The 25,460-nt window shown below is 43.7% G+C and overlaps 1 protein-coding gene across 1 annotated transcript in view; it reads right to left on the bottom strand.

Moving 5' to 3' along the window:
- Positions 1-7,517: 7,517 nt before the first annotated feature.
- Positions 7,518-25,460, bottom strand: part of SIAH3 (siah E3 ubiquitin protein ligase family member 3) — a gene marked incomplete at both ends in the record, with an annotated part of 43,036 nt that continues 25,093 nt past the window's right edge. Inside the window, one exon of the mRNA XM_082278824.1 lies at positions 7,518-8,111. Coding sequence (XP_082134950.1) covers positions 7,518-8,111 — 594 coding nt within the window. The remainder of the gene's footprint in view (positions 8,112-25,460) is intronic.

Genomic DNA, 25,460 nt, shown 5'->3' with positions numbered 1-25,460 from the left:
GCAGAGGGGGTTTCTGCAGCAAGTCTGCACCTAGGGGAGTATGATTAAGTCTGGAGAAGAGCTATGCTGTGCCTATAGAGGAAAGCAGTCATGTCATAGAGGAACTGAGAGCCCAGAGTGTGGCCCATCTCCCCTGCCAGCTTTCGAGGCTGAATGGGAAGTGCAACCACCACTGCATATGAAAACTTTGTAAGTCATGGCAGGACTTTCACTTAGGTTGCAGTTTGGGTGTAGATGAGTGTGTTTTGCAGAAGTAAATCGTCTGATATGTGGAAACATGACATTATGGCTTGCATACAAATATTTCTCTGTATTTGAGTCTTTGCTCTTTGGTGTTTCTCTCCGTGCACAGCCATGGGCCCTCCAGGATGAACACCCCTGTGGTGCTTCACTGCAGGCCTCAGTTCCTGGAGATCTCCATGGCTGCTGATTCAGCTCTGGTTCATCCAGGTTTCCAGCTGAGAGAAGAGCAATCCGGAGGCATGGGTGAGGTGTCATCCAGCACAGACAGTATGATTACGAGCTTGACCTCCATACACTAAGGGCAAAACTCATGCAGAAATACTTTTCAACATGACTTCTCAGTGTAGACACAACCACCAACATATGTCAGTCCTGCATAGCAGGCTGTAAGGCCAATGAGTTTGCCATAATCCACAGTCTGGCCATCAGCATCAGCCAGTGCAGACATACACTGCTGGAGGGCCCAGGTTTAATCTTCACTGGTTTTCAGTGTGGGAGTTTATCACACACAGTCACTGTACAATTGCAAGAACAATTTACAGTCTGCCAGTCGTTCTCAGACCTGGGTCTGTCCCTGTCTTCTGCCAATCCAGCAGAGGAGTTGTGTGGAGGCTTATCTAGAAGAAGCTGGATAAATCTCCTTGGCAGCTCTCACACTAGTCACACCATCCAGTGGATATTTATATTCTTTTTTTTTTTTTTTTCTTGGAGTCCTGATTAAATATTTCTTTGTGAAAACTCTGGAAGTGACAGAGCAGTAGCTGTGACATGCCAAAGCTCAACCCTCTCTGCTTACCAGAATTCCTTTTCCAAGGACACATTCCACAAGAAAGTGCTGCCCAGAGGCAACAGCAATATATTTCTGTTTCACTCAGGACTCTTGTAGCTGATTTTTTTTTTTGTTCAGCTTTTCTTTGAATAACCAGGGTAGCCCTGAGACTGTCACTCTTCTGGATATCTCCTTCCACATCTCAATTAGGCTAAAAGACAGGCCTCTCCTGAAGCTCACTTTGAGTAATGACCCCTTTCAGTATCAGCTGCTATTTTTAAAGATGTTATCAGCCCTCACTGTGTTATTATTTTATGTTAGTATATTATACAATTATTCATTTATATTACTGTGGTTCCCAGAGGTCTCTCTCTGGATCAGAACTGTACTGTGGAAGTTGGGTAGCACCTAGCCATATTTTGTAGTCTATTGTCATTGTCAGAAGCCAGAGAGGAACCTGTATCCTGAAATAGGAAACATCTGATGGAGATAAGAACGGGCCTAATGTTTGTGATGTGCCAGATCCTGTTCTAATTCTCAAAGCTAAGGGAGGAACTCACTCTGATTTTGGCTGCTGTTAAACTAAACCACTCCAGAATGGTAGCATCCAGTTTTGTGGCCTAGCCATTTGCCACAGTTCGTTAGGAAAGACCCAGACTGATCCCTGCTGTGAAAGGTAGAGGCAAAGACATAAGGCTTGCTGCATCCCTTCCATGCATTCATGTTGATGAGCCTTGCAGAGCCCCCGTGGAGCCTTGCTGTCTTGTGCCCTGAAACCATCTCAGCCTAAAAGTCGATATTTGTAGATATGTAGAGAACAGTCTCAGAGTCATCAAAGGCTCCAAGCCAGCTGCTTGGCAGCTGTTATCTTCAGTGGCTGAAGCAGAGATTGCAACACAAAGAAAATCTCTACATAGTCTGTGCTTGCCAGTCTGTATTCACCTTGAACAGGTGGGACATGTAGTGCTTTCCCCACAGTCTGTTCTCCAGGCAGTCTGGTCTGAAAACAAAGATCCTTTCCAGACTTGTTTTGTACATGACAGTGTTCGCTTTACTTTTTTAAGTGGTTTCATTTAGCAGAGAAACAAAGAATATCTGAGTTTTTCTTGAACTCAAGCCAATAGGACCTGGCTGGCAGTGAAATATCTCCTGCTCTGCAGACATCCAGTCTCAGCAATAAGAAAAGTGCTTTTAAGATCACCTGAAAACTCTGTCCTAAGTCTCATGTTTGCATTTGAATAAGCTTATTTCTTTGTCTAAAAGCTCTGATTTTTCAGTCTGTACTGCATGGATGTTGAAGCACTTCATCACTGTTGCTATGAAAATTCAAAGCCATTTATCTTCAATAAGGTTACTTGATGCAATTTCTAGCAGCAAAATTTCCTCTCTGTCCTGGAGCTTTCTACAAGATTAAGTGATGCATTCAGGTAGGCAACATCTCAGGAGGATTTTCCCTACCTGGAAGACAAAGCCCATTCCTGTTGAAGGACAGCAGGCTTTGCAATTGGTGTTTCCCATTTGGCTTCCACTACAGTTTGCTAGTCTCTTTCTTGGAGCCTGGCATCCTTTTGCGTAAGTACTGTGAGAATAGCCATCTTTGCAGTGAAAGTTAGTCCTCATCCTTCTCCTGAAGGTGATCACTGCCTGCTAATCTTTCACATGTGTTTTCTGGAGTGGCAGAGTCCAAAGGGAGGTATGAAAGCTACGCATTAGTCTATTGCCTGTGTGGAGAGAGAAAGAATGAGTGGTTGTAGTCCTAGCCAGGGGTGTGAGGTAGAGGTTTAACATGATGTTCTGCCGAAGACTTTTTGTGTGGTTTTCAGCAAGTACTTTCCTCTCCTGGTGGGAGCTATGCAGGTGAAAGACAGCAAAACCCTTGGGTGTCAGGACTTGGAGAAATCATTAGCAGCTGCAGGTAGCTGGGTACCCACCAAAGCCAAAGGAGCCATCTGGCAGGACTGTGGCTGGGTGTTTGCACTCACAATGCAGCATCATTGTGCAGGACCATTCACATGCAGACCCAGCTGATCTGATCACTTGCACTGCTCCAGAGGTTCACAGGAGAGGAGAGACCCTGCAGCTGGGTGGAAGGTGCTGATGCGAAGAAAAATGTCTCTACACAGAGCCTTAACTTGCACTATTTGCTATGCCAGGAGGTCTGATCATTTTTCTGGCAGCCCCTGCTGTGACCGCACTCCGAGGGGTTCCTGCTGAGTAGTTTCTGTCTGGAGGACGAGCTCTGCCCTCAGCTCTATGTGCATGCCTCTGGAGCCTGAGGTGCTGCCCTGCTGTGAAACCCTCTCTGTTTCTGCAGGCTCATCTCTGCAGAAGATGAATCATATTTTTGTATGAAGAGTTCTGGTGATGACATGTGGCAATCTTTGTTTTCCACCCATCACTCTGATGGTGTGAGAAGGCAGAGTTTATTGGACTAAAAAAAAATTAAGAACTTATGCTTGTGTCTGAACAGTTCAAACTCTGCAGCTCTTCCATGTGAGAAGGTGTTTCTGATTCAATTGCAGAAGAAGCACATCTGAGTCTGTTCTGACAGACTCTTCTCCAATCAAAATGTTTTCTAAGTGTGTGTTGGGCTAGAAAAGCAGATAAATCACCTATGCGACAGTACTGTCAATTGGATTTAGTTCCTCTGATGCACAAAAGAGAGAGCCACGCAGTAGCATCCAGCAATTTATTTTTAGTGACTCATTTTGCTATAACCCTAACTCGTCCAGAATCTACTACCTCTTGTTCCTTCAGTAGTTTACCGCCCTATGTTCATAAGGATGGTATGAAAAGAGGGTGTGATATCAAGTCCAGTGAGAAGAGGACTACTGCCCTACTTCTCAACAAGCCTTACAGCCAGCACTGGCACAGCAAGATCCTTCGTCATCTTCAAGATGATGAGACTCAGGATGCTTCAGCTGATTTATAAGGAGTCGTGGGTATATGGTGTGAGCTTAATCCATAATGGGATTGAGCTGAAAGCACTAATGCTGTTTTACTGCAGATCTGACATTAACATTCACACGGTGTCTGATGGATAGTGCAGAAGAACCAAAGTAGGTTTTCTAGTGGGTCTGGTAGCAATCCCTCTGTCTCAGCCTGATGAAATTATTGTTGCAATTTACTAAATTAAGCACAAGAAAATCCATCGGTGAACAGAGATATGTAAAAATCCTAAAAATAAAACCCCAAACCCAAAGCCAGTATTTTACCTATGTAAAAAAACAAAAAAACCCAACTGAAACCCCACCAAAACAAAGATGGAAAGCCACTCTCAGGTAGGTAGGAAAACAGAATTTTGCAACAGCTGCATAGCAATTTTGCAAGATCTCATTTTCTCCATCACCACATGAAGGGTACTTCCGTACTTCAAATAGATGTGGGCAAGAAGGCAGGAATTCAGATTTAATGCATTATAAAGATGCAAAAGATTAGAGTACAAAATTAGTTTTAGAAGCCTTGATTTCAGCCCAGCTTCATCCGCCTTTCAACCATAAGCAGAGCTGTAAAAAGTGTTATAGCATGAGCACGGAAAGAGTGCGTGCAAACTGAATTTCCTTGTTGATCCTACTTGCCAGTGTTTTAGGATTTATGTCCTACCATGCAGAATATTTGCTTCACCTTTGCTTTATGGCCATATAAGGTTGCTCACAGGCTTTGAATTATGACAGAATTAGAATGTCTTCTATGGTAGAAAGTCCTTAAATATACCTTAACACATTTGCACTTCATGTTGAGATGCCTATGAAAGCTGGATTTAGGCAACAATGTCTCATTTCTCCCCAAAATATATCCTCCTTTTCTTTACTGGGAGTCTTACTGGACAGATTTTCATCAGTACTCCATATATCTGGACTTCTGAAATCCCTGCCAGAGCTGGGTCTTTGCAGATGTGGAGAAAGCTGATAAATGAGGTTACTTGGTTGGCTTCAGAAAGCAGTGAGGACAATTTAAACAATGGCATCCAGCAGGCACAAGTGTGAGAAGGCAAGAAGTGCCATGGGCTCTGCAAGTCAAAGGGTGAAACCACAGTTAAGAGCTTGAGAATGGGATGAGAAAGGCAGCTATCAGATGAGGAGAGAACACTGAAAAGGAAATAGAAAAGCTGAACTGTTGGTGTGGCCACAAGAAAGCTCTGGAAGAAGAACACATGGGATGCGAGGAAGGTTATGTTGGGGAGGTCACATTTCCACTATGTCACCTTCAAAATTAGGGTGATGGCAAGAGATGGAGATACCCATTCCAGAGAGCTGGTACTGTCACACTCATCCTGCCAGAAATACACTGGTCCTTTGGCAAGGACCATGCCCCAAAATACCTACATTTCAGTAGATATTTAAAGAAAAAAAGGTGCCAACTAACAAGAAGTAGGTAGACTGAAAAAATGAATAACTAAGGAATATACCTCCCCCTAGAACTTGTGCTCAGTACAAAAGCATCATTACATTTGGTCTCTAGCCCAGTGTACAGAGAGCTCCGGAAGTTAAAGCTAGAGGAACTGCTTTTATTGAGGTTTAATTGCTTTTGCTTTGTTTTAATTCAGCAGCAGAATAACTGTTAGAGGAGCTGGAGAAGCCAGTTTCAGTCCACAAAAACACCAATGATTTATTTATTGCTATCATTTAGGGAAAGGGCAGCATTTGCTGGTTCTGAATATTTAACATCACAGGGAAAAGCCAGCCACTCTGAAGCCTGTGTGTTCCAGGGAAGCGCTGCAAATCAGTATGCCACCCTCAGCCCCCTACGTTCTGAGCTGGGAGAGTTGGGAAGCTGTGCTCCAGTGCATTCTTACAGAGACTGAGACTTCCTCAGACCTCAGCTTCTGTGGCCATGAGCAGCCTGTTGAAGAGACCTTTCTCTGACCTGCTGTGAAAATCCAGGTAAGGAGGTGAGGTGCATCTATGCCTCAGAAGACATTTACCCGCGTGGCATTCATCTCAGGAAAACTGCAATTCATTTTACGTCATGCATCATTTATAATAATTCTCAGGAGAGCAACTGGTAGGAGAGATCAGCACCAGTGTTTTTGCCTACCCAAATCTAGAGTGAGATGCATTTTGAAACACTGAAGGACTGTTCTTAGCTTTTTCCCCCCCTCTCCTTGGTTTTCCAAGGGACTCAAGCTATGAACCTCAGTCTCTCTAGCTACTAATTGACCCAACCCGCCAGATGTTTTTCGAAAAAGCATTCAGGAGCAGCCAGACCACAGCCACACACAGACAGAAGAGAAAACAGGAAAAGACAGTTTCCCATGCTTCTCATGTGTCACACTATCTGTTGAGCCCCTTCCTTTAACACGTCACCTACCGCAGTGGGATTTCACCGCTGCTGTTGACTGTGGAGGAAACAGGCCTGACTGCAGATGGGAATGAGTGACAGGAGATGGCCAGCACCTGCCTCCAACTCTCCCCCAAGGAACCATCCAAGGGAGAAAGTTGTGTCTTTTTGTGGCCATTGCTGTTTGTGAAATACCCTCAGGAGAAGAAAGTGACAGTCGCCCCTCACCCTTCCCTCTGCCAGATGTATGGAAGGGAAAAAACATTGAGTTTCTTTTTAAAGGAGTGCATTTCAAATCTCATAGCCAATTTACAAACAGATATTCTGTCTATATTGCTTTAAATCAATGTTTAGCAGCACAAACTGAGGGTCTAACTGGCACAGAATTCAATAGCAAGATCAGTACCCAGCTTAGGACCCTTCTTGTGTTTTTATAATCTGAAAATCTCTTTTTGAGTGCTTAAGGAAATAGCAACTAAAAAGGTGAATGCCCCAATGGCTGGGTATGGTTATATCCATCCTATGGCCAGACCGTCTAGCAACCTGTCCCTGCTGTTTATGATACAAGGGTGAGTTTTAACTATGCTGACAGTGACCACCCCACTAGCTGTCATTCCTGATTTAATGCAGGATGAGGCTTCCCAGCCCCCTGCTCAGCAGAAGGGGTGACTTCTTCTTCTAATCTTTCACTCTTTGGGTGGTGAAGTTGTTTCCTCAGAAGCCGAAGGGAGCTCTGAAACTGCCAGCTCTCACAGGGCTTGGTTGTGCCGACAGTATAGAAGTTAAATCACCATCGCTAATATGGAAACCTGGGTGCTCTTGTCCCTTAGCAGAGTACTTGACCTTTCATCAGGCACAGGGTCCTCCTGCCAATTAGGCAGGCAGCGAAGGAAAAGTATTTGCATAGCATGGTCAGACCAAAGGTTTCTGCGAGTCACCCTGGGGCACTTTTCATTAACAAGTGTTGTTTCCGGTGCTGCTGGAGGATGACAATAAATTGATTAGCCTCTTTAAAATTTCTCATAAAATTGTATTAGCAAAACAGTAAATACATGACACAGGGACCGTAACCACGGGATGTTTACATAATGCCCACTGTGGATGAGTACTAAATACCATAAAAGACCTGAGACCCCCCCCAAAAAGTCCGTGAGTTCTGGCTCTCAGAAGGCAGCTAGAGCACCATTGTTGTTGCTGTTGTTCCTCCTCCTCTTCCTCCTCCCTCTCACATTTCAGCTTCAGAGCTGTGCGCTTTGCTGGTGGTTATTGCAATTCCTATTGCTAGGCTTCCGTTGTCAGAAAAGAGTTGAGCCAGGGAAGTGTTCAGCACAAGGCAATCCCCATCTGAAATGACAGAGTCAACACACTCCAGTATCGACCTGGGGGTTGCCTCCCACTTGAGGCGCCTCTGATTCCTGTTGAGCTCCAGCCGGTAGGTGAAGTTGTCGGCTTGGGTGGGTGTGCCGATCAGCATCATCGTGGCGAAGAACTGGGGGTGGCCCTCGTACTTCTCCTGCTTCCTGAGGACCAGCAGAAACTGGTGGCCAAGGCAAGAGTGCATGATGATCCAGTCCGTGGGTGCGGGCAGGTGCATGTCTGTGGCCAGGAAGACAATCTCTGCGCCCTGAAGGATGTTGATGCGGTGGGTCTGCCTCAAGTGGGACACCACCACCTCCAGGTGCCCTTCCCACTGGCAGGAGAAGAGCGGGCACGTGCAGGGAACCAGCTGGGGGTCGTGCACTGCTTCGTGGTGATGGCAGGGGGGAAGGATGCCTTGATCCGTGGACACCTGCGCAGCTGCACAGCGGGTCGGTGCATACTATGGGAAGAGAGAAATTACATGTGAGAGCAAGTGGGCCAGAAACCAGTGCAGATATGCAAGGTGCAGACCCCACAGACATCAGTCATCCATACTCCACCTAAGGCAGCATCAGTGGGAATGCAGGGAACTCAGCACTCCGAGGATCAGAAGCAGTCCTGACCTGGATCTGCACAGCAACAGGAGAAGGCAGTTGCCTTCTTCTCCAGGAGAAGAGACAAACTGTTTGCGTCATGATAAGTCACTTCAAATGAAAATGATGTATGTGTTTGAAGAGCGATTTCATTAGTTCAGGGGGAAAAATCTGATTAAAAGGAAAAAACAACCCAACAAAGCAAGGACAGCATGGGGCATTTTATAGAGTTAAGACTCTCGCTGCTCAGAACAAGGGAATGAAATATGTATGGCATTATTATTCTTTAATGAAACATACGGGCAAATACAGGCATTTTTCCTGAAACAATAGGCTTTATTACATCCATAATTTGTGAAATAAATGTCAGTTTTTATCGTATATGATACCGTCACTATTTTTTTCGGTCAATGCATTTGTGCCTAATTGATGCTCTTACCACCATAAATCTTAAATTATTCTCAAAGGTGATTGGATGGCAAATTTAGGGCATTTTTATACTAATTTAAATTTGGATTAAGGTGGGGCAGCCTGCTAAAAAGGCAGCAGCTCTTGCAGAAGAATTCCACGTGAGGACTAAAAAGCAACCTGCTCTGCCTCTCTCAAGTGGATGTTGTTGAAGGGAAATAAGTCTTACTCAGCCAAAAGTGTATTCACATGTAATGTTATTCAGGAAGAGTAATGTCTCCCCACAGTAACTGTGTGCATAGACAAACCCTAAGGCACAGGCATGCTGGTCATGATTCATCTTACCCAATTTTAAGTATTTACTTCAGCCACCCAAGACAAAAACCTGGTTACCTGGGACTGTCTCTGCAGCCTGTAGAGTGAGGCATCCCTTAGAGTGCAGGACTCAGACCTTAGCTGGAGTAGTTCACCTTCTAAAGGTGACACCAGCTGATGCCAGAGAGACTGAGATCCAGTCTGCCTAATTGTGCCTAAACTTTGGCTGTTTAAACATTTTTTCTCTCTGAACTCCTCTTATAAGGGTACATCTCTTATATCCATTAATAGGAGTACGTACATATATATGTACATTTTGCTTTAGCACATGTCCTAGGAAGATAAATGTAATTCCCTAAATACCGCTCCACGTCCCCTCATTCTAATATATGTACCCAAAATGACACGAGCTATATTATCGTTCTAACACTTAGCAGTTGTTCTCCTCCATGCCACATCCAAGTCATAGCAGATTTGGGATTCTTGAGCAGAGATTTGTTTTATATAGGGCCAAGCATAATCCCATGTAACAGGTGGTAGATTTGCTGCAAAGGGTGCATTGTCTCATCTCATTATGGATACCATGAAGCCTTTCAGTACAGCCTTGCTGTAAGCAGTTTTTCCCACCAGAACCCGTACATTTCTTTTCAGGATGTTTTGGAAGGCAATCTCTTGGGTAAACTGTCCTAACTCTCAGATGACCAGGGCTTCCTTGCCAACCAGGATGACAATTCCACCCATTCTCATTGTGTCAGTAGCTGCCAAAGGACGTGATGGATAGAGCAGGGTTGTGATTGCTGTTGCTGTGAAATTCATGTCTCTTCCCAAGGCACTGGATGTCAAAGGGAGCTTTTTCTTCTTCCTCTGGCATTTGATATGAAGAATAATTGACTAGTTAAGCCTTACTATTGAAACTGGCAGCTTTTTCTTTTGACAATTATTACTTCAGTAGTACTGTTCTACTTTTCCCTTCCTCATATTTTATTTGTTTTGCTGTATAAAATTCAAGAATATAAACTTTCAAAGAAGATAATGAATTGAGGACAGATAAATGACTATCATGGTCTGGGAAATAAAACAGGTCATTATAAACTAATCAAGGTTTGTGGCTTTAGCTGCCTGCTTATCGCAGTGGGATTACTGGTTCACACTTAATTCTACATTAATTTTTGCATCCCATTAGGATGAAAGTTATGGTTAATTTAAACTCTTTTTGGTGAAGGAGGCTACTGCAATGGCAGATCATAAAAGCCTTTTAAAAAAAAATCCCTGAAATGCTAATTGCCTCATAAAATGAATTTTAATCTCCCAATCTAATACAGTGGGTGTGAGCAATTACCTTCTCTCACCAAACTGTTAATGCAACATTAGTGATTATACTAATTAAAACTAATGAACTCATACTCACATGCTGATAAACCTCTTAGCCACTCGACAAGTTCCAGCCTTCTATCAGTTTTATTTAACTCCCCTTTTGGAAGATGAATCTTAAATTAACCTCTTGACTAACATTCAAAATTAGGTTTTGAAATTTGAAGCTTTATAGACTGTGTATAATTCTTCTCCAAAGATTACCAGAGTCAGAGAAACCATTTCCACTGAGGATGTAATTGAATTTAGAAATGCATTCTCCTAATTTGAGAAGCATGGGGAGCATGGTAGCTCATTCATCTAAACTGCATCCAAGGTAAGAAAATACAAATATCTTAAAAAATCTCTTTATGACAAACATGTTTTTATGGCTCAGGAACTGGAAAAATAAATTACAATGAGCAACTTAAACAATATATCTTTCTTCTTTCCTAAACTAATGAATGTTTGTGTGTGTAAACATAACTGTGAATTCCCTTTCACAACTCACATTTCTGAAATATATCCACAAATCACTTCAACAAAGGATTTCTGGTCTAACTTTGTTCAGTTCAGGTTTATTGAAAATTCTGGAAACCCAGCACAAACCATGTGATCTATTTTTATTTTCTGACTTGGTAAGAACCATCTTCAAAATCTGGCTTCTGAATTGTTCAACACTCCTGTTTCAAAATTCTAAATTTGTATTATTTTGAAAGAAACATTTAATAATTCCCTTTCACAGAAAAAAAAGAAGAAGCCTCAGAGAAAAGTATTATTTCACATTTACTTTTGAGGTATGAGTGTAACTATCAGGGTGTTTGTGCTCTTCTTGGTCATTCATATGGCTGTGAATTGAAATGCTAAAATTGAAATTCAAAACAGGCAAAAAATGGTCACCTTGAGTGTATTTAAATGCTTTAATAAATATTTATGAACAGTTATTCCATGTTTAATCTGCTCCAGTGTTTACTTTCTACTATTTATTGCCCGATTACCTAATAAAATTAGGTTTATTATATTGTTGTGTCAGTCCAGTATTATTCTCAATTATCTTTTAGCCTGTTGGCCAGTTTCAATCAAATTGAATGATGGGATGGAATTCTCAAATGCTTTAATTTTCAACCATGTCTGAGAGAAGAGGCACCAGGGTAGAGAAGTATGACCCTTTCATGTCTCCAGGGAGGAACAGCTTGCCACGTGGGCAGTATTACATTGACAGATAGGAGTGAACCTAAACAATGGCAGGTCCCAAACGGATTATAGACACCAGAGAACCCACATGAGACAGTGTCTTTATGAACAGGAGAAAAGGCTTCAGCCAGAGTGCTCCTCATTAGACACAACATAATCTCACTACGAGGCACCAAACCACAGGAAACCAGGCTCTGCTGCTCATAGAAAAATTTCTTTTTAATGATGCAGCTTATTACAGAGCAGCTCTTTTTAAGAACAAGTAATTTGGCAAAGAGCAATTTATAAACACCCGGTGCTTTTCTTATGGAAAAAGCCCCCCAACCAAACGATGACTAGGTTTGGACTGGGACACAGGTTTTCTGCTAAAAATGCAGCAAATTGCTTTAGATGTGACACATTTGTTCTACCTTTGATGTCTGAAGAGTAGGTCCCTAACTCTGAAGACTATCCTCTCCTTTTACAGCCCATGCAGAGCCCTGGAGTGCAATTCATTTGATTCCAAGAGGTGCTGAAGGAACATCCCCTGGACACTCTCTCTACATGCAGACAGGACCAAACCCACCCTCAGCACAGACCCACAGATGTTTTACTGGTTTCTAGACAAGAAACAGAAGGACAACCTTATTTTAGTCAGGAAAGAGCTGTACCTCTGTGGGCTTCTCCTGCTGCGCCAGAGACAATGCAGCCCATGGAGAGAGAAATGGATGCCTGTTCACATGAGGGTGTAAATCCACAGCTCCCTACCATCATTACAACTCCAATGACAGGATAGAAAATCCAGGGAAAGGATAAAGGGTAGATCCAAGAGTTAAAGATCTCCAAGAGGTAAATACACAAACACATATCAGAGTCTGCAGCAGCCAAGCTGAGGCACCCACCCATGAGAAAGGGCTTTGCTATTGCTCCTTATGCCCTCAGAGACCTTTTGTGTTTGAACTAGTGAAGTCTTTAGGTCAGCTATGGTGAAAATAGTGGAAACAGACTAAGCAACCCACACTGCACTTCTGCTGGTTGAGCTCACGGCCCTGTGGGGCGCAGGCACTGGATACACCACCATCCCTCAAGCCCTGCTTCTCTACTGTGCATTGGCACAGCTTCAGCAGAGAGAGCAAATGCAGCTGCTGCCCTGAGCAGTCAAATGCCCTGCCATTGAAGTTCTGGCTTAAAAATGGTGAATTTGCTCAAAATAAACAGTGCAGAGTGAGAAAGGGTTACAAGCAATCCTCCCATCCCATGGGGGAGGGCCTGGACACTGATGACCTGGAGTATAAGGAGGGTGAGTAGCACCACCACATTGTAAAAGAATAAACATTGCTCAGGTCTTCAGAGTAAAAGTTAAGTGTCACCTTTCAGCGCTTTCCAGTGTTCCTCACTGTTATACTGGAAACCTGGATGCCTCATTCATACTTTTACTTACTGTAATGCGTGTAATGTGCAAAAATCAGCCTTTTGCATCCCTGTGAACAGCGCCAATGCGTGCCAAGAACACCCCAAGGAAGGAGGACAGGGGCTGGTTCACTGCCCAGTAAGTAAGGGTTTCTGACAGCAAAGCAGGTGCTGCAAATAATCATCCTTTTCCAGACACTTCACACCCATGCAACTGCATTTTCTCCAGGGGTCACAAACACTTTGCAAACACTCATTAATTCACCCATTCACTGGGCTCTTTGCTTGGGGCAGTCAGTGGTGTTGTCTGAAGGCCACCACAGTGGGGCTTCTGAGCAGGGCCACATAGAAAACTGCAAAGATGTAAATAAAGCCACTGGACACTCCAGCACAAACCAGAAGACAATGCTCCCTCTCTACCGCAGTCCAGCCTTAGCACACCCTGAGACACTGCAAACTAATCCTCCTCCCAAGAGGAAACTACTCCTTCCATGTATCCAAACTCTTTCCTCTTCATCCACATCTTTCTTGGCTGGGTTATGGTAGGTAAAATGGCAGTATTATTTCTCACTTTAGGGTCAAAGAATTTAGGCACAGAGAGATTAAATATCTAAGTGTACTGACCATATTTTGTTGTCCATCTTATATCACCCAATCCCTGATTTTTCATAGTAGAACTGCCTCCTAGAGCACTTGATATTTTCAAAATCCACCCTCCATTAACCTTGGCTGCAGCTACAAGTGATTTGACTACCTGCAAATCAGGTCTGAGTCTTGGCAAGGCGGGCTTCCTCACAGCTACAGGAACTCCTTAATAACGTGCTATTATTTACCTCATCTCCTCCACCACCCTGCCTGTGACAAGGAACAACAAGAGATGCAGTCACCCTGTAGGTAGGCAAGCAACTGGAAATGAGCCGTGAGACCGCAGTGGATTTTTGACCTAAAGATTTCTGCAGACAAGGAGGGGCCCTGGCCTGTAGCTGTGGGATTGCTTTGAGTGAGCAGCTTGCAGGGTTTACAGCAACTTTCAGCAACTGTGGCAACTTCTAGGGTTTCTGCTGAAACAAATCGGCATTTTCTTTGCCAGTGAAATGTGCCATTTATTCAGTTTTCTTACTGTCTTCCTCCTCTTTCTTGGCTTCTCAGGGACTGACTGCTTCTTCTCATCTGTATGGAAACTGCCTCAAATAATTTTCTAATCCTCAGCTTCTTTCTGCCTCACAAAAGCTTTGCCACCCACTAACATCCACCTCCACGTGTCTTACACCCACCTCACAGGGACAGAAGCTCAAAAGAACTATAAAGGTGACATGAAGAAAGTAGTGAGTCTTTTAATCCTGGTCTCCATTTAATTTATCTTCTGCTCTTTTTTAATATGCTAATGAGGTTTTTTAAATCTTTCAGATGAAAGAAAAGAGGAAAAAACCCAACCCCCTCAACTTACTTTGTCAAAAGCTGTACTTTCATATCTGAAATTAAGAAATCCAAGCCAGGCTCATGTTGGGGATTTATTTAAAATTTTAATTACACAAAATCCTGTTCATTATGAATGCATCAGTTGAATTTCTTAAGTACTGAATATTAGTTGCAGCTTTGGCAGAGGAAGGATTTGTTTTCCTTACTATCAAATGGCAGTGAGAGGACAACTTCAAGCTCATTTTACTAATCTCACTTTGCAAAATAATCAGGCACGACTTGGTGACACAGCACATGGGATGTGTGAATGGCTGTCCTCATGCTAATTACACACCTCTGAGCATGAAGACAAAATACAGCTTTAATACATGTCCATGCTGCACAACACACTTGTCTCTATCAGACAAATCTAACTTTTAGAAGAAGCCACATATGTATAGAGGTATTTTGGAAAAAAACCCCACTGGTTTTGTGATAGATCTAGCAAATCTATGATTCAGCATTTTAAATGTATCCCAGGTGGAAAGAGAGATGTTATTCTCAAATTAAATCCTCCTGCTTTCTTTTCAAAAATCTTTTTTTTCAGCATTAACTGTCATGCACTCCTGAAGTGCAAGCAAAAAACTTCTATAAACTCGACCTTCTTCAATATATTGAAAACAATGTAATTATAATGAAATATAAACAGGATCCACACTAAAACATTTCAGTCCATAGATGCTTTCTGAGAGAGACCCATGGTTGGCTGGAGCAAGGTCATGCTTTCCATCTCTCCTACTTCAAAACTACGTTTGATGAACCCTTTCAAGCCCAGATGGACACCAAAACTTCCCATGTTTCAAACTGAAGGGAGATGAACCACATTGCTGGCTCTCAGCCAATGCTGCAGCAGGGTCATGGACACCCAGGAAAATGATCCCTATTTAGCTGCTGTGTTTGATGGATCTAACCTGATATCACTTTCCATGCTCTCTTTGAGAAATAAAATACACAGAGTAGATACAGGCAAAACCATGTGCATGGGCAATTCCTGTGGAGCATCCGGCAGTTATTTGCTAGTCAAAATAAAAAGCTACGCTGGAGGGTGGGACATGCCCTTGGGACCTGACTTGCAACTTGTATTCTCTCTGCTGCATTTTAGGACTGGGTGCAGTGCAGGGACAGCAAACCATAGCACAGTGTGTCTGATGCTGCATTGCAACTGCTGATGCACTGGGGCATGCAGATATTTACCATCTTTTCTTTGGACTAGAAGATTTTATGCCTTGATTTAAGCAAAAGTGATGCCTCTAAATGCCATCCCCTTTGGCCGCACAAGGCAAGTATCAGAAGCCAAGGCACACACTACCAGCTCTTTCTCTAGAAGGGCAGGGTGCAACTACTGTTTATCAGCAGCTTGTTCATGAGACACTGCTGATCCTGGCTCTGGGTGAGTGAGCAGCCCGCATATGTACGAAAGAGATAATCAAAAATGCAGAGTTATCTGAAGATTTGCTACATCCTTTATCCACTTTGTATTTTGGATAAAGCCTGCTCACAAAATGCAAAACCATTGTAGGCTTTAATTAAAAGTAAAGTGATAAAGCACTTCCAAGCTGCATCTGCTCTGTCTGATAGGGAAGGCAGAGTTCACAAGAGCCCTATATCTGACCTGTTGATTTTGTGGTTTACATTCACACTGAAAAATAAATTAATATGGAAAAGAATTAAAAAAAAAAAAAAAGAAAGAAGAAATTATTGCCCACTGTGCTCATAAACTTAGCAGTTCAGACTGCCTCTAAATAACTCATCATTTGATATTCATTTACAAGTTACTACAGTAACAGCATGTCTCCAAGAGAAGCAGATTTGCTGGTGTCATCTGAGATAATTAGAGCAAATCCACCCTGAGAAAATCAAAATTCTCCCCTTCCATCAGACGATCTCCAGCTATCACAATTACATGGCATGTAAATCCATTAACTGCTCTTTCAGAAATGCATCCCAGGAGTGCCAAAGGATGGCACAAACATTACCAGTCTGCTGGAAGGAGAGAAGGGATGACGTGGTGGTTGTTGAGCAAGCCCGCCGCCTCTCTTGGTGGGACCAGTGTCTCCAACCCCATCTATGCACCCCTCTGGCCAAGGATTTGCTCTGTGGTCTATGTCACATTGCTCTGACAGCTGTCACAGGGCAATGTGCAACTAAGCCTGTGCCAGACAGGTCACAAGGAAGTGCAGACACTGGGCTGGGAGGGAGCACAGGGCTGCCAACCCTGTCTCCCTGTCCTGTCTCTCAGGCTGTGCCCGTGTATACACCTCTGTAGCAGTCACTGAGCAATGTATGAGCCATAAAACACCGATATTTTTAGTTAAGATGTTCTCCTGAGAGCTGTTTCTGAGGAAATGCAAGGGTGTCTTAAAGTCATGCCTGTCTCCCTCTTGCTGAGGCATTGCTGGTTCCAGCAAGCAATGGCATTTCAAACCCACCCACAATGGCCTGGTGTGGTGGGGGTCACTCTCAGGTTATTGAAGAGGGGGAAATAAATTGTTCCCAGCTCAGAGTAACTCTGCGTTCCCCTGCACATCTCTGCCCCTTCTCCACTAATGACCTTCACCTTGCTCTTGCTCTGGGTACCTTGTGTGTGTCACTGAAAGAAAAGTCTCCCTGTTACAAGACGATCCAAAATTCATTCTTATTCCACTGTCAGATGAAAGTTTGTCTTGAATTTGTGTAGTCAAGCTTAAGAAAGGGAAAAAAAATCACAAAACAACCCAGAAAATCCATGTGAGCTGTTAGCTTTGGGCATGAAAAACAAATGGCAAGTCTGGATAAATTAATTTAGTTTGTGTAATGTATGCGAATTCTTCATTGATATATTCTTTGCAGCAAGGAAAGGGGCATTTCTCTGGGAACACTTGGCTTGTGTCTCAAATACTTCTTTTAATTTTGTGTAAATCATAGCCTGTTCCTTCTTCATCCTCCCCCTCAAATTCTCAAAGAATAGCTCTTCTAGAAGTTTTCTTTGCATGGGGAGGATGCAGGTAGAAAGAAAGAGCAGAAAGGAAGGTTCAGCTTAGCCAGAGAAGACAATGTTCCATCGCTATTAAAAGAGTGGAAGTTTAAAGGATTTTGTTAAAAAATCCAAAAAACCCCAAAAAAATAAAACTAAAATCCACAATGATCTTCTAAGTTAATATTCCTGCTTATGGAAAGTTACTGTCTATCCAATCCAGGAGAGGTTGAGTCAGTCAGTCTCCATGCTGCGCCTCCTGCAGCACTGCTGTTTTCGGGGGAATGCCCTGGCATCCCCTAGCTTGCTGGCACCTGCCTTCTGACCTCCTGTGCCAGCAGCAAGAGGGAGTGTAGGACCACAGAATCACAGAAGGTTTGGGGTAGAAGGGACCTTTGAACATCATCTGGTCCCAATACCCTGCCATGGACAGTGACATCTGTCACTAGACTAGGTTTCTCGAAGTCCCATCCGAACTGGCCATCAATAATTCCAGGGATGGGGTATCCCCACAGCTTCTCTGGGCAACCTGTTCCCCTGTCTCACTATCCTCACAGTAAAGATTTTCTTCATTATGTCTAATCTAGACTTGCCCTCCTTCAGTTTAAAACGCATATTTCTTGTCCTGTTACTACAGGCCTTGGTAAAAAATGTCTCTTCATTGCTTTTATCAGCCTCTGTTACAAACTGAAAAGCTGCGATCAGATCTCCCTGGAGCATTCTCTTCTCCAACCCCATCTCTTTCAGCCTGTCTTCACAGCAGAATTGCTCCAGCCCTCTGATCACCTTCATAGCCCTCCTTTGGATCTGCTCTAACCAGTTCACATCCTTCTCGTGCTGGGAACCCCCAGAGCCCGATGCAATATTCCCGGTAGGGTCTCACAAGAGTGGAGTAGATGGGCAGAATCACCTTTTCTGACCTGCTGGTCATGTTTGTGTTTATACAGACCAGAATATGGTCGGCTTTCTGGGCTGCAAGTGCATATTGCTGAGTCATATCTGACTTTATATGGACAGGTACCCCCAAGTCCTTTTCCACAGGACTGCTCCAACCCCATCCACCACTCAGCCTGTATTGATACCTGGGACTGACCTGACCCAGGTGCAGGGCCTTGCACTTGAACTTCATGAGATTCACAAGGCCCTGCTCCTCAAGCCTGTCAAGGTCCCTTTGGATAACATCTCTTCCCTCAAGTGAATCAATGGCACCACTCAGCTTGATGTCCTCTGCAAACTTGCTGAGGGTGCACTGATCCCACTGCCTACATCATTGATGAAGATATTAAATAGTATTGGTCCCAGGATGGACCCTTGTTTGACACACCAGTCATTACTGGTTTCCACTTGGATATTGATCCATTGACTGTTACTCTTTGGATGCTGCCCTCCAGTCAGTTCCTTATCCATCTAACAGTCCATCTGTCAAACCTGTACCTGTCTCCAACTTAGAGGTAAGGATATTGCAGGGGATTGTATCAAAAGCCTTAGAGAAGCTGAAATAGATGGCAACCATAGCTCCTCCCTTGTCTGCTGATGCAGTCACTCCATTTAGGAAAGCTACCAAAATAGTCAGGCATGATTTGTCTTTGGTGAAGCCATTTGAGCAGTCTCTAATCACACCCCTGCCTTCCACAGGTTTTGACATCTTCCAGGAGGATCTGCTCTGTGATTTTACCAGGCTTTGAGGTGAGGCTTACTGATTGGATATCACCAGGGAATGATGAGGTTGTTCATGGGGAAAACAGTCACAATCAGAGGTGAGAGACCCATTACCCAGCAGAGCTGCAGTCCCTAGAGTCTAGTTATTTTTAAAGTCAGAAATCCATTAGCATAGACTATGCAGCTCTGGCTGCAGCACCACAGACTCTTTCTATCAGCCCTGGTCTCTCTGGTTCTCCATTCTAAAATTCCCTACTTCAGTGCAAATGTAGCACCAGGAAAAGGGGACAGCGGGCCACTTTCCTTATTCAAAGCCATTCTCACTCTTTGATGTCCCTCCTCACACCCTCACTTTTCTTGTGGCAAGGTTTTATGTTTTAACTTCAGCCAGGTCCTCCCCATGCAGGCAGCTTAAAACTGTTCTTATAAACTTGTCTGGATGTACAGTACTCTATAACTTGCACATCATAAAAGTGAGTAATTTTACAACTATTCTGATACACTTATGGGTTTTGAGGATTTGACAGTGGGGTAGATTTTTAAAATTTATTTTCAGCTTTCTTTAGAGAGCTTTTTAGAGAGCTTTCAGTGTGACGTTATAAATGAGACCACTCATTTCATCACTCTGAAGATGTTTCAGCCTTTCCTTCCCAGGACAAACTTCTCTCCTTCTTCCCAAAGGGCTGCACAGAGGAAGTGTAGTTTCTCAGGGATGGGACGGAGGGAACATCTGCTCCCCATCTCTCACACTGAGACAGATGCGAGAGAGGGCAACAGCCTCAGTACCCTCTGAGGGTGCCCTCAGGCCACTGAGATTCCTGCTGCAATCCCTGCTCCCTGTTGGTATGCGACCCTGCAGTGAACAGCACGGCTTTCCTGCGAGGAACTGCGTCAGTCGGGGTGAGTAATGTATCCCCTGCTGGTTTCAGATAAGGCTGGGAGAGCTCCGGGCAGCCCTCCAGGATCGGGCTTAACAAGCAGGAATGGCTGTGTGGTGTTTTGTGCAGTCTGTCTCGACAAAAGCATGAATAATGGGTGAAGTGACTGTAAGAGGGACACCCACACTCCCAGGAGGAACCACTCAACTGTTTCTACAACTTCACCATCAGCTTCTTGCTCAGTGAAGGCTGTTAGGTACCTTTATGCCCCTGTCAACAGAGCTTCCATCTGTTTTTAAACCCCTTCTTTTCCCTCCTTTGTACCCTATAAGTGTGCAGTGGTGGTTTACCCTGTAATTTCCAAATCCACAGTGAGTCCATGCTAATACAGAATAATATCTTTCAGACCCACGGGGTTTGCAAAGACTTTGAGGATAAAGATAATATTCAGCAGAAGAACCACCTGTGACAAACAACTGGCTAAATTTTGGGCAGAATTTGCCTCATCTAAATGTATATGTCTAAAAGATCAACATGTTCAAATCTGACCTGCTCATCTGAAGCTCCCTTAATAACAGAGATAAGATGTACCTTCACAGAGAAATTCATCATCCCTGTCTTGAATGTGTCCATCTTCAGGGAAAAATGAAATTACCCTGAGCACCTGCAGGAGATGTTCACTTCTCTTCCTTGGCTGGGAAGTGGAGCTGGGGTCACTGGCCCACAAGTGGACATCGGGCTTGCAAAGTTTCACCACGTTCAGTATATCAGGAGAGTCACTCAGACTCTGAGTAGCAAGGGTGTCAGGACACAGCCACTGAGACTGTTTAATGGGTGATTATGAGCTGCCTATTTGCCTAATGCAGAAAATCCCTTGAGCTGACACATTTTCTTCCCAGCTAAGGGCTGGTCATCTTAATTTTCAGGCCTCTAGATTTAACAGTGAAATAAAACTAATTTACAGCTCTTGCCATTAGGACGACAAATTTTCATCTCTGTCCTTTGGGTGAGATGCACTATAACAAATGAATGATTACTGACCCGTGATACCTATTAGAGATTGCAGTTGGGTCATCTCATCTGTTGTTTTAACACAAGAAATTAAGAGCCTAGCAGGGCTATGACAAAAATTGAATTGATAATGAGATGAACACTGCCTTTACCACAGGCTCTTTCTAGAATTACATGTGGGAAAAGCTCAGTGCCAACAGGACCTCGAGCTGTGGGCCCAAATTGTAGAGCCTAGCAGGACTTTCCACTTGCACAGGCTTCCTCCCATTGCTACCTGGAAGTGCAATCTAGCTGCCACATACCGGCATTCATAGAGGCAAAGCAGCAGTTAGCCATGTGCTTACTTGGCCCTTTTCCCTCAGTCATTGCCTGCAGCTAAATTGCCCACCAAGGAGGTTTTGAATCAAAAGGAGGTAAGTGCATAGGACAGTTTGCTCCCAACAGCAGCCACCGTGACAGACTCCTGTGTTCTTAGTCTGATGCTGATTGAAGACCAGTCCCTGCTGTCAAGTAACAAAGCCGGTCTCCTTCGAAAGCATCCTCAGTGCAGGGAAACCAATAGCTTCCAAGATTTAGGGAAATATTGAAGAATGGATAACCTGACTTTGAGCTGTGTGAAGGCAAAATTAGACCCTAGGAATTCTGCACAGTCTCAAGCTCAAGACATACATATTTGGCTTCTTCTCAGACCCTCCCGCCCCCAGACAGATTGTGGAGCCATCACACCTGCACAACAACACCCATCCTGGTCTGAGCCTGTGCTCCAGCTGCACCCTGGGTCAGCCTTCCCTGATCCAACAGCATTGCTCTCCTCCCTGCAATCTACCCTGACTCTCCAGCCTTTCTAAATTGTGTGACACAGTACCCTGGCCTTGTCTCACATACTGAAGGAAAGAAAATTGTAATAATTGCCTGCCACTTAATCAACTAATAGTCATTAGTTGACTTGTTGTTGTTTTGTTGTTCCAGTCTTAAGATGGAAAACTGTCCCATTGTCTTTCACTCCTAGAGGTCTGTCCGTACTGTCACAGAGCAAATCTGCAGACACAGAAAGTACCACCTCTACTTTGCTTTCCACATGAGCTTTCTCCCCATTTATTTCTGCTGCCTATTTTACATGAAGATTTGCTTTAGCTTTCGGGCTTGCTCCAGCACCATTTGCTAAAATTATATCAAGTATTGATTGTAACAGATATATTATGGGGCAATGTTATTGAGGATACATTAAGTAAATGGAGGAGCAGACCCATGCTGCTTTCTTCCTTTCACCAGAATGGCAATCAGCAGCAGCAGAGCTGTACAGGGTCTGAAACAGCTGTGGCTTGAACCAGCCAGAGATCATCCAAATTAATAGACTGTGGAGAAGACTGGGTGCTGTGTTAAGTGCTGTTGGGCCTGGTAGTGCCCTTGCATACAGAGTGCATACATAGATGGTCTTGTGAAATGAGAATGGTTTAAGGAAAAAAACCCTTGTAATTCAAGGCCCTCAGCATTCTGGTGATCTGCCATACTGATCCACATTTCACAGTCACTTCTTACCGCTCAATATTTAATTTCCTTTGTACTTAGAAAGGTGCCAAGCCCAGGTGACAGTGATGTCTGGCTACTATTTTTCAAGTAATGTAACTCAGGCAATGAAGTAGAAAGGACAGTAAGAGAACAGCAAAGGGGAGGCATAGTCACAACTCCAGATGGTGGACATTAGGGTGACACTGGCAGAAGATGAGAGGAGAATGAATGTTTCAGGATGAGAAACTGAGGTTAAAAAGAGTGTTAAGAAGAATTCTTTGCATTAAAATAGGGAGCAAGGTAACCTACAACTCTTTTTTAAGAGTTGCATGTGAAAATGAACATTGGTGACAGTGGTATTAGCCTAAACTGACTTGCAAATGTCCTTTGCTGGAGCTCCTTGCTACTAACCTTACACAGATGACTGCAGTTAAAGGAATGCAGGTGGAAAATTTAGAAAAGACTGCATGGAATAGCATCAGGATTGAGCTAAACCATCTGTAGCCATAGAGTGGCAGAGTTGCAGGTGGAAAATTTAGAAAAGACTGCATGGAATAGCATCAGGATTGAGCTAAACCATCTGTAGCCATAGAGTGGCAGAGTTACAGCTAAACTTACTTCCCAGTTTGGTCTGGCATTGTCCTGAGTCTGGTTTCACTTGGTTATTTCTGTCCATTGCCTGTAAAGGGTGTTGAGTGGAACACATCTGAATTTCCCACACCCAGAGGTGGCTCAGCATGTGCAGGCGAGAGGTAAAAATCCACATCAGGGGAGTTTGTGTCCTGCTTCCCAAGCTCTTGAAGGTTAATGGCTCCACAGAGACTGTCAGCCTTCAGGGACTTCTTTTGACACTTTTCCTAAGCACTTGGTCATTTGAAAGTGAAAATAATAAGCACTTTCCTGTGAAAGGCTTCTTCTTTTGGCATCTTATGTCAAGATGCAGTTGCATGTCAGATATGTGTTTGTTTTCATAATGCACTATGTAAAAAACCTCTCTTCCTTCAAGAGGACATTTTGTCAGCAGCTCTTTTGGACTGATTTCAACTCCTCAGCCGTACTGCAGCCCTTCTATGTCTAGAAGAGGGCATTCAGGTTTTACCTTCCCTGTCAGCTGCAGAATCACACCACTTTGCAAACTGCCCTTGAAATCAATGCGGTTGCTATATTAGAAATACTTAGCACATAAATTGTAGGACATGAGGCAGTGCGTGTAACAAGGCATGATAACCATGCACCAAACCTGCTGTACAAGCTCATTTCAAAATCTAGCACAGACTCCTTGCTCTTCCACTTGCTTGGTTCAGAGCTTTAAGGAAGAGTGTGCTTGTGAGCGTGCATTGCTAACCACATCCAAACTCCAGTCAGTCAGAAATGGGGCTGAGGTTTCTCACACATTGTATTTTTTAATGCTGATATGCCCACACTGCAGGCTTGATGTTAAAATGAGCTTTCCCACCTAATTGGTTCACTTTCACCTGAATCTGAGGATGTTAAAGTGGTTAAAGAACAATAAAATGGGAACGGAAGTCTTGTACCCCCATTTCAGCAGGTGCCTCCGCAGGGCTTGATCATGTGCACAGCGATAAACACTTACAAATGGGCATCTCACCCTGGAGTAGTGAGAAAGTGAGAGAAAGAATGGGAACTGAATGTGCAAGTTTACATATACCCAGGCATTTGACCTTGAAAAAGGTGCATCCAGAAGGTGTTTTGGTTTCCAAACCTACCAAGAAAGGCTACATCTATGCATGTAACTATTAAAGGTGAATCTTCTGTTTCACAAAACTGAGCCTATAAAAAGATGAACTCATTTACTAGGGAAAGACTTTCTATGCAAAAAACCAAAAGTCTCCTTGAACATGCCAAATTGATTTCTTCGTCTTCAAGCACGAATATCAATTAAGCAGAGGTTATGTCCTAGCTTAAAAGTAGAGTGAGATTTATATGAACCATCAGTTTCAGTTACAGGGAATTAATTTTAAGTGTATACTGTAGTCATAGGAGTGCATTATTTCCTGTCATGTCATTTGTTTCCTGATATCGACACTCTGGAGCAAGGGTATCTCAAGTAAACTTAGCTTCTCATTATATATCCAAATCCCATCCACACAACTGCAGACACCTGGTGAGGGGTCACACTCAGTTGAACATGCTCAGCTGTGGGCAGGTGACATCATGATTCAGTGGAGGCACCTCAAGGTTTTGTAGACATCACTGGTAGCGGAGCTGCGGCTCCTGGGAAAAGGGCAGATGCTGAGTGGCCAGAATGAGTCCCATTTGCACCGGAGTGGTCCATTTCTCACTTGGCTGCTTTACTGTTGTGCCACCCTCATTATTTCTGCTATTGCTTTTTCTCCGGCATTGAGCATGACAGGTACCTTGAAAAAACACTGTATAGAAAGGGTAAACCGCATAAACCCAAATTCTTAGCTGAACAAAGCCAGAACAGATCCACTGCAGCCATTCCACAGAGCTGAGCTGCTAGGAACAGGGAGACATGGGGACAGCAGAGGCTTTCACAGTTTGTGTGCTGATGTGAAGGAAGATAAATTTAGGATTGAGCCCTAGTTTCTGTGGATTGTGTTTTGCAGGAAACAGAAAAAACAGGCTGTGGTTTACTGTTTCCATAAGAGACATAGGTATGGAATCATATTTTTTCTATCCCAAGATGCTTGTGGTTTTGCCTGTATGACGACCTTGCTTCAACAGAAAGAGTGGAAGGGGATCCCTGCTTCAATCTGTTTCACCACTAGGGCACTTCCGTGGGAGATGCAGCTCCCTCTCTTTTGAGAGAAACTTCTTACTTGTTAAGTTGTTCTGTAAGCAATGGATGAAACACAGACTGAAAGCTGCTGCTAGGGAACTGTGTCTTTTCCTGTCCTCTAGACTGTCAGTCTGTGCTGGGTACACCCAAAAATTAAATACAGGATCTAGTCCATTGGGGAGCATGGGATTATCTGATTTTGCACCTGGAGAGGTACAAGTGGGAGGCACAGGGCTGAGCGAGATGGTCCAAGCACATCAGCCCTGGGCAAAGAGGCACACTGGGTACATTTACATATTTTCAGTGGCAGCTTTGGTGTATGGTAGCA

This window comes from Coloeus monedula (assembly GCF_965178545.1).
Source record: "Coloeus monedula genome assembly, chromosome: 3".
Classification (NCBI taxonomy): Eukaryota; Metazoa; Chordata; class Aves; order Passeriformes; family Corvidae; genus Coloeus; species Coloeus monedula.
The sequence above is the reverse complement of the archived record's forward strand: the minus strand, read 5'-3'. Positions and strand labels throughout refer to the sequence as shown.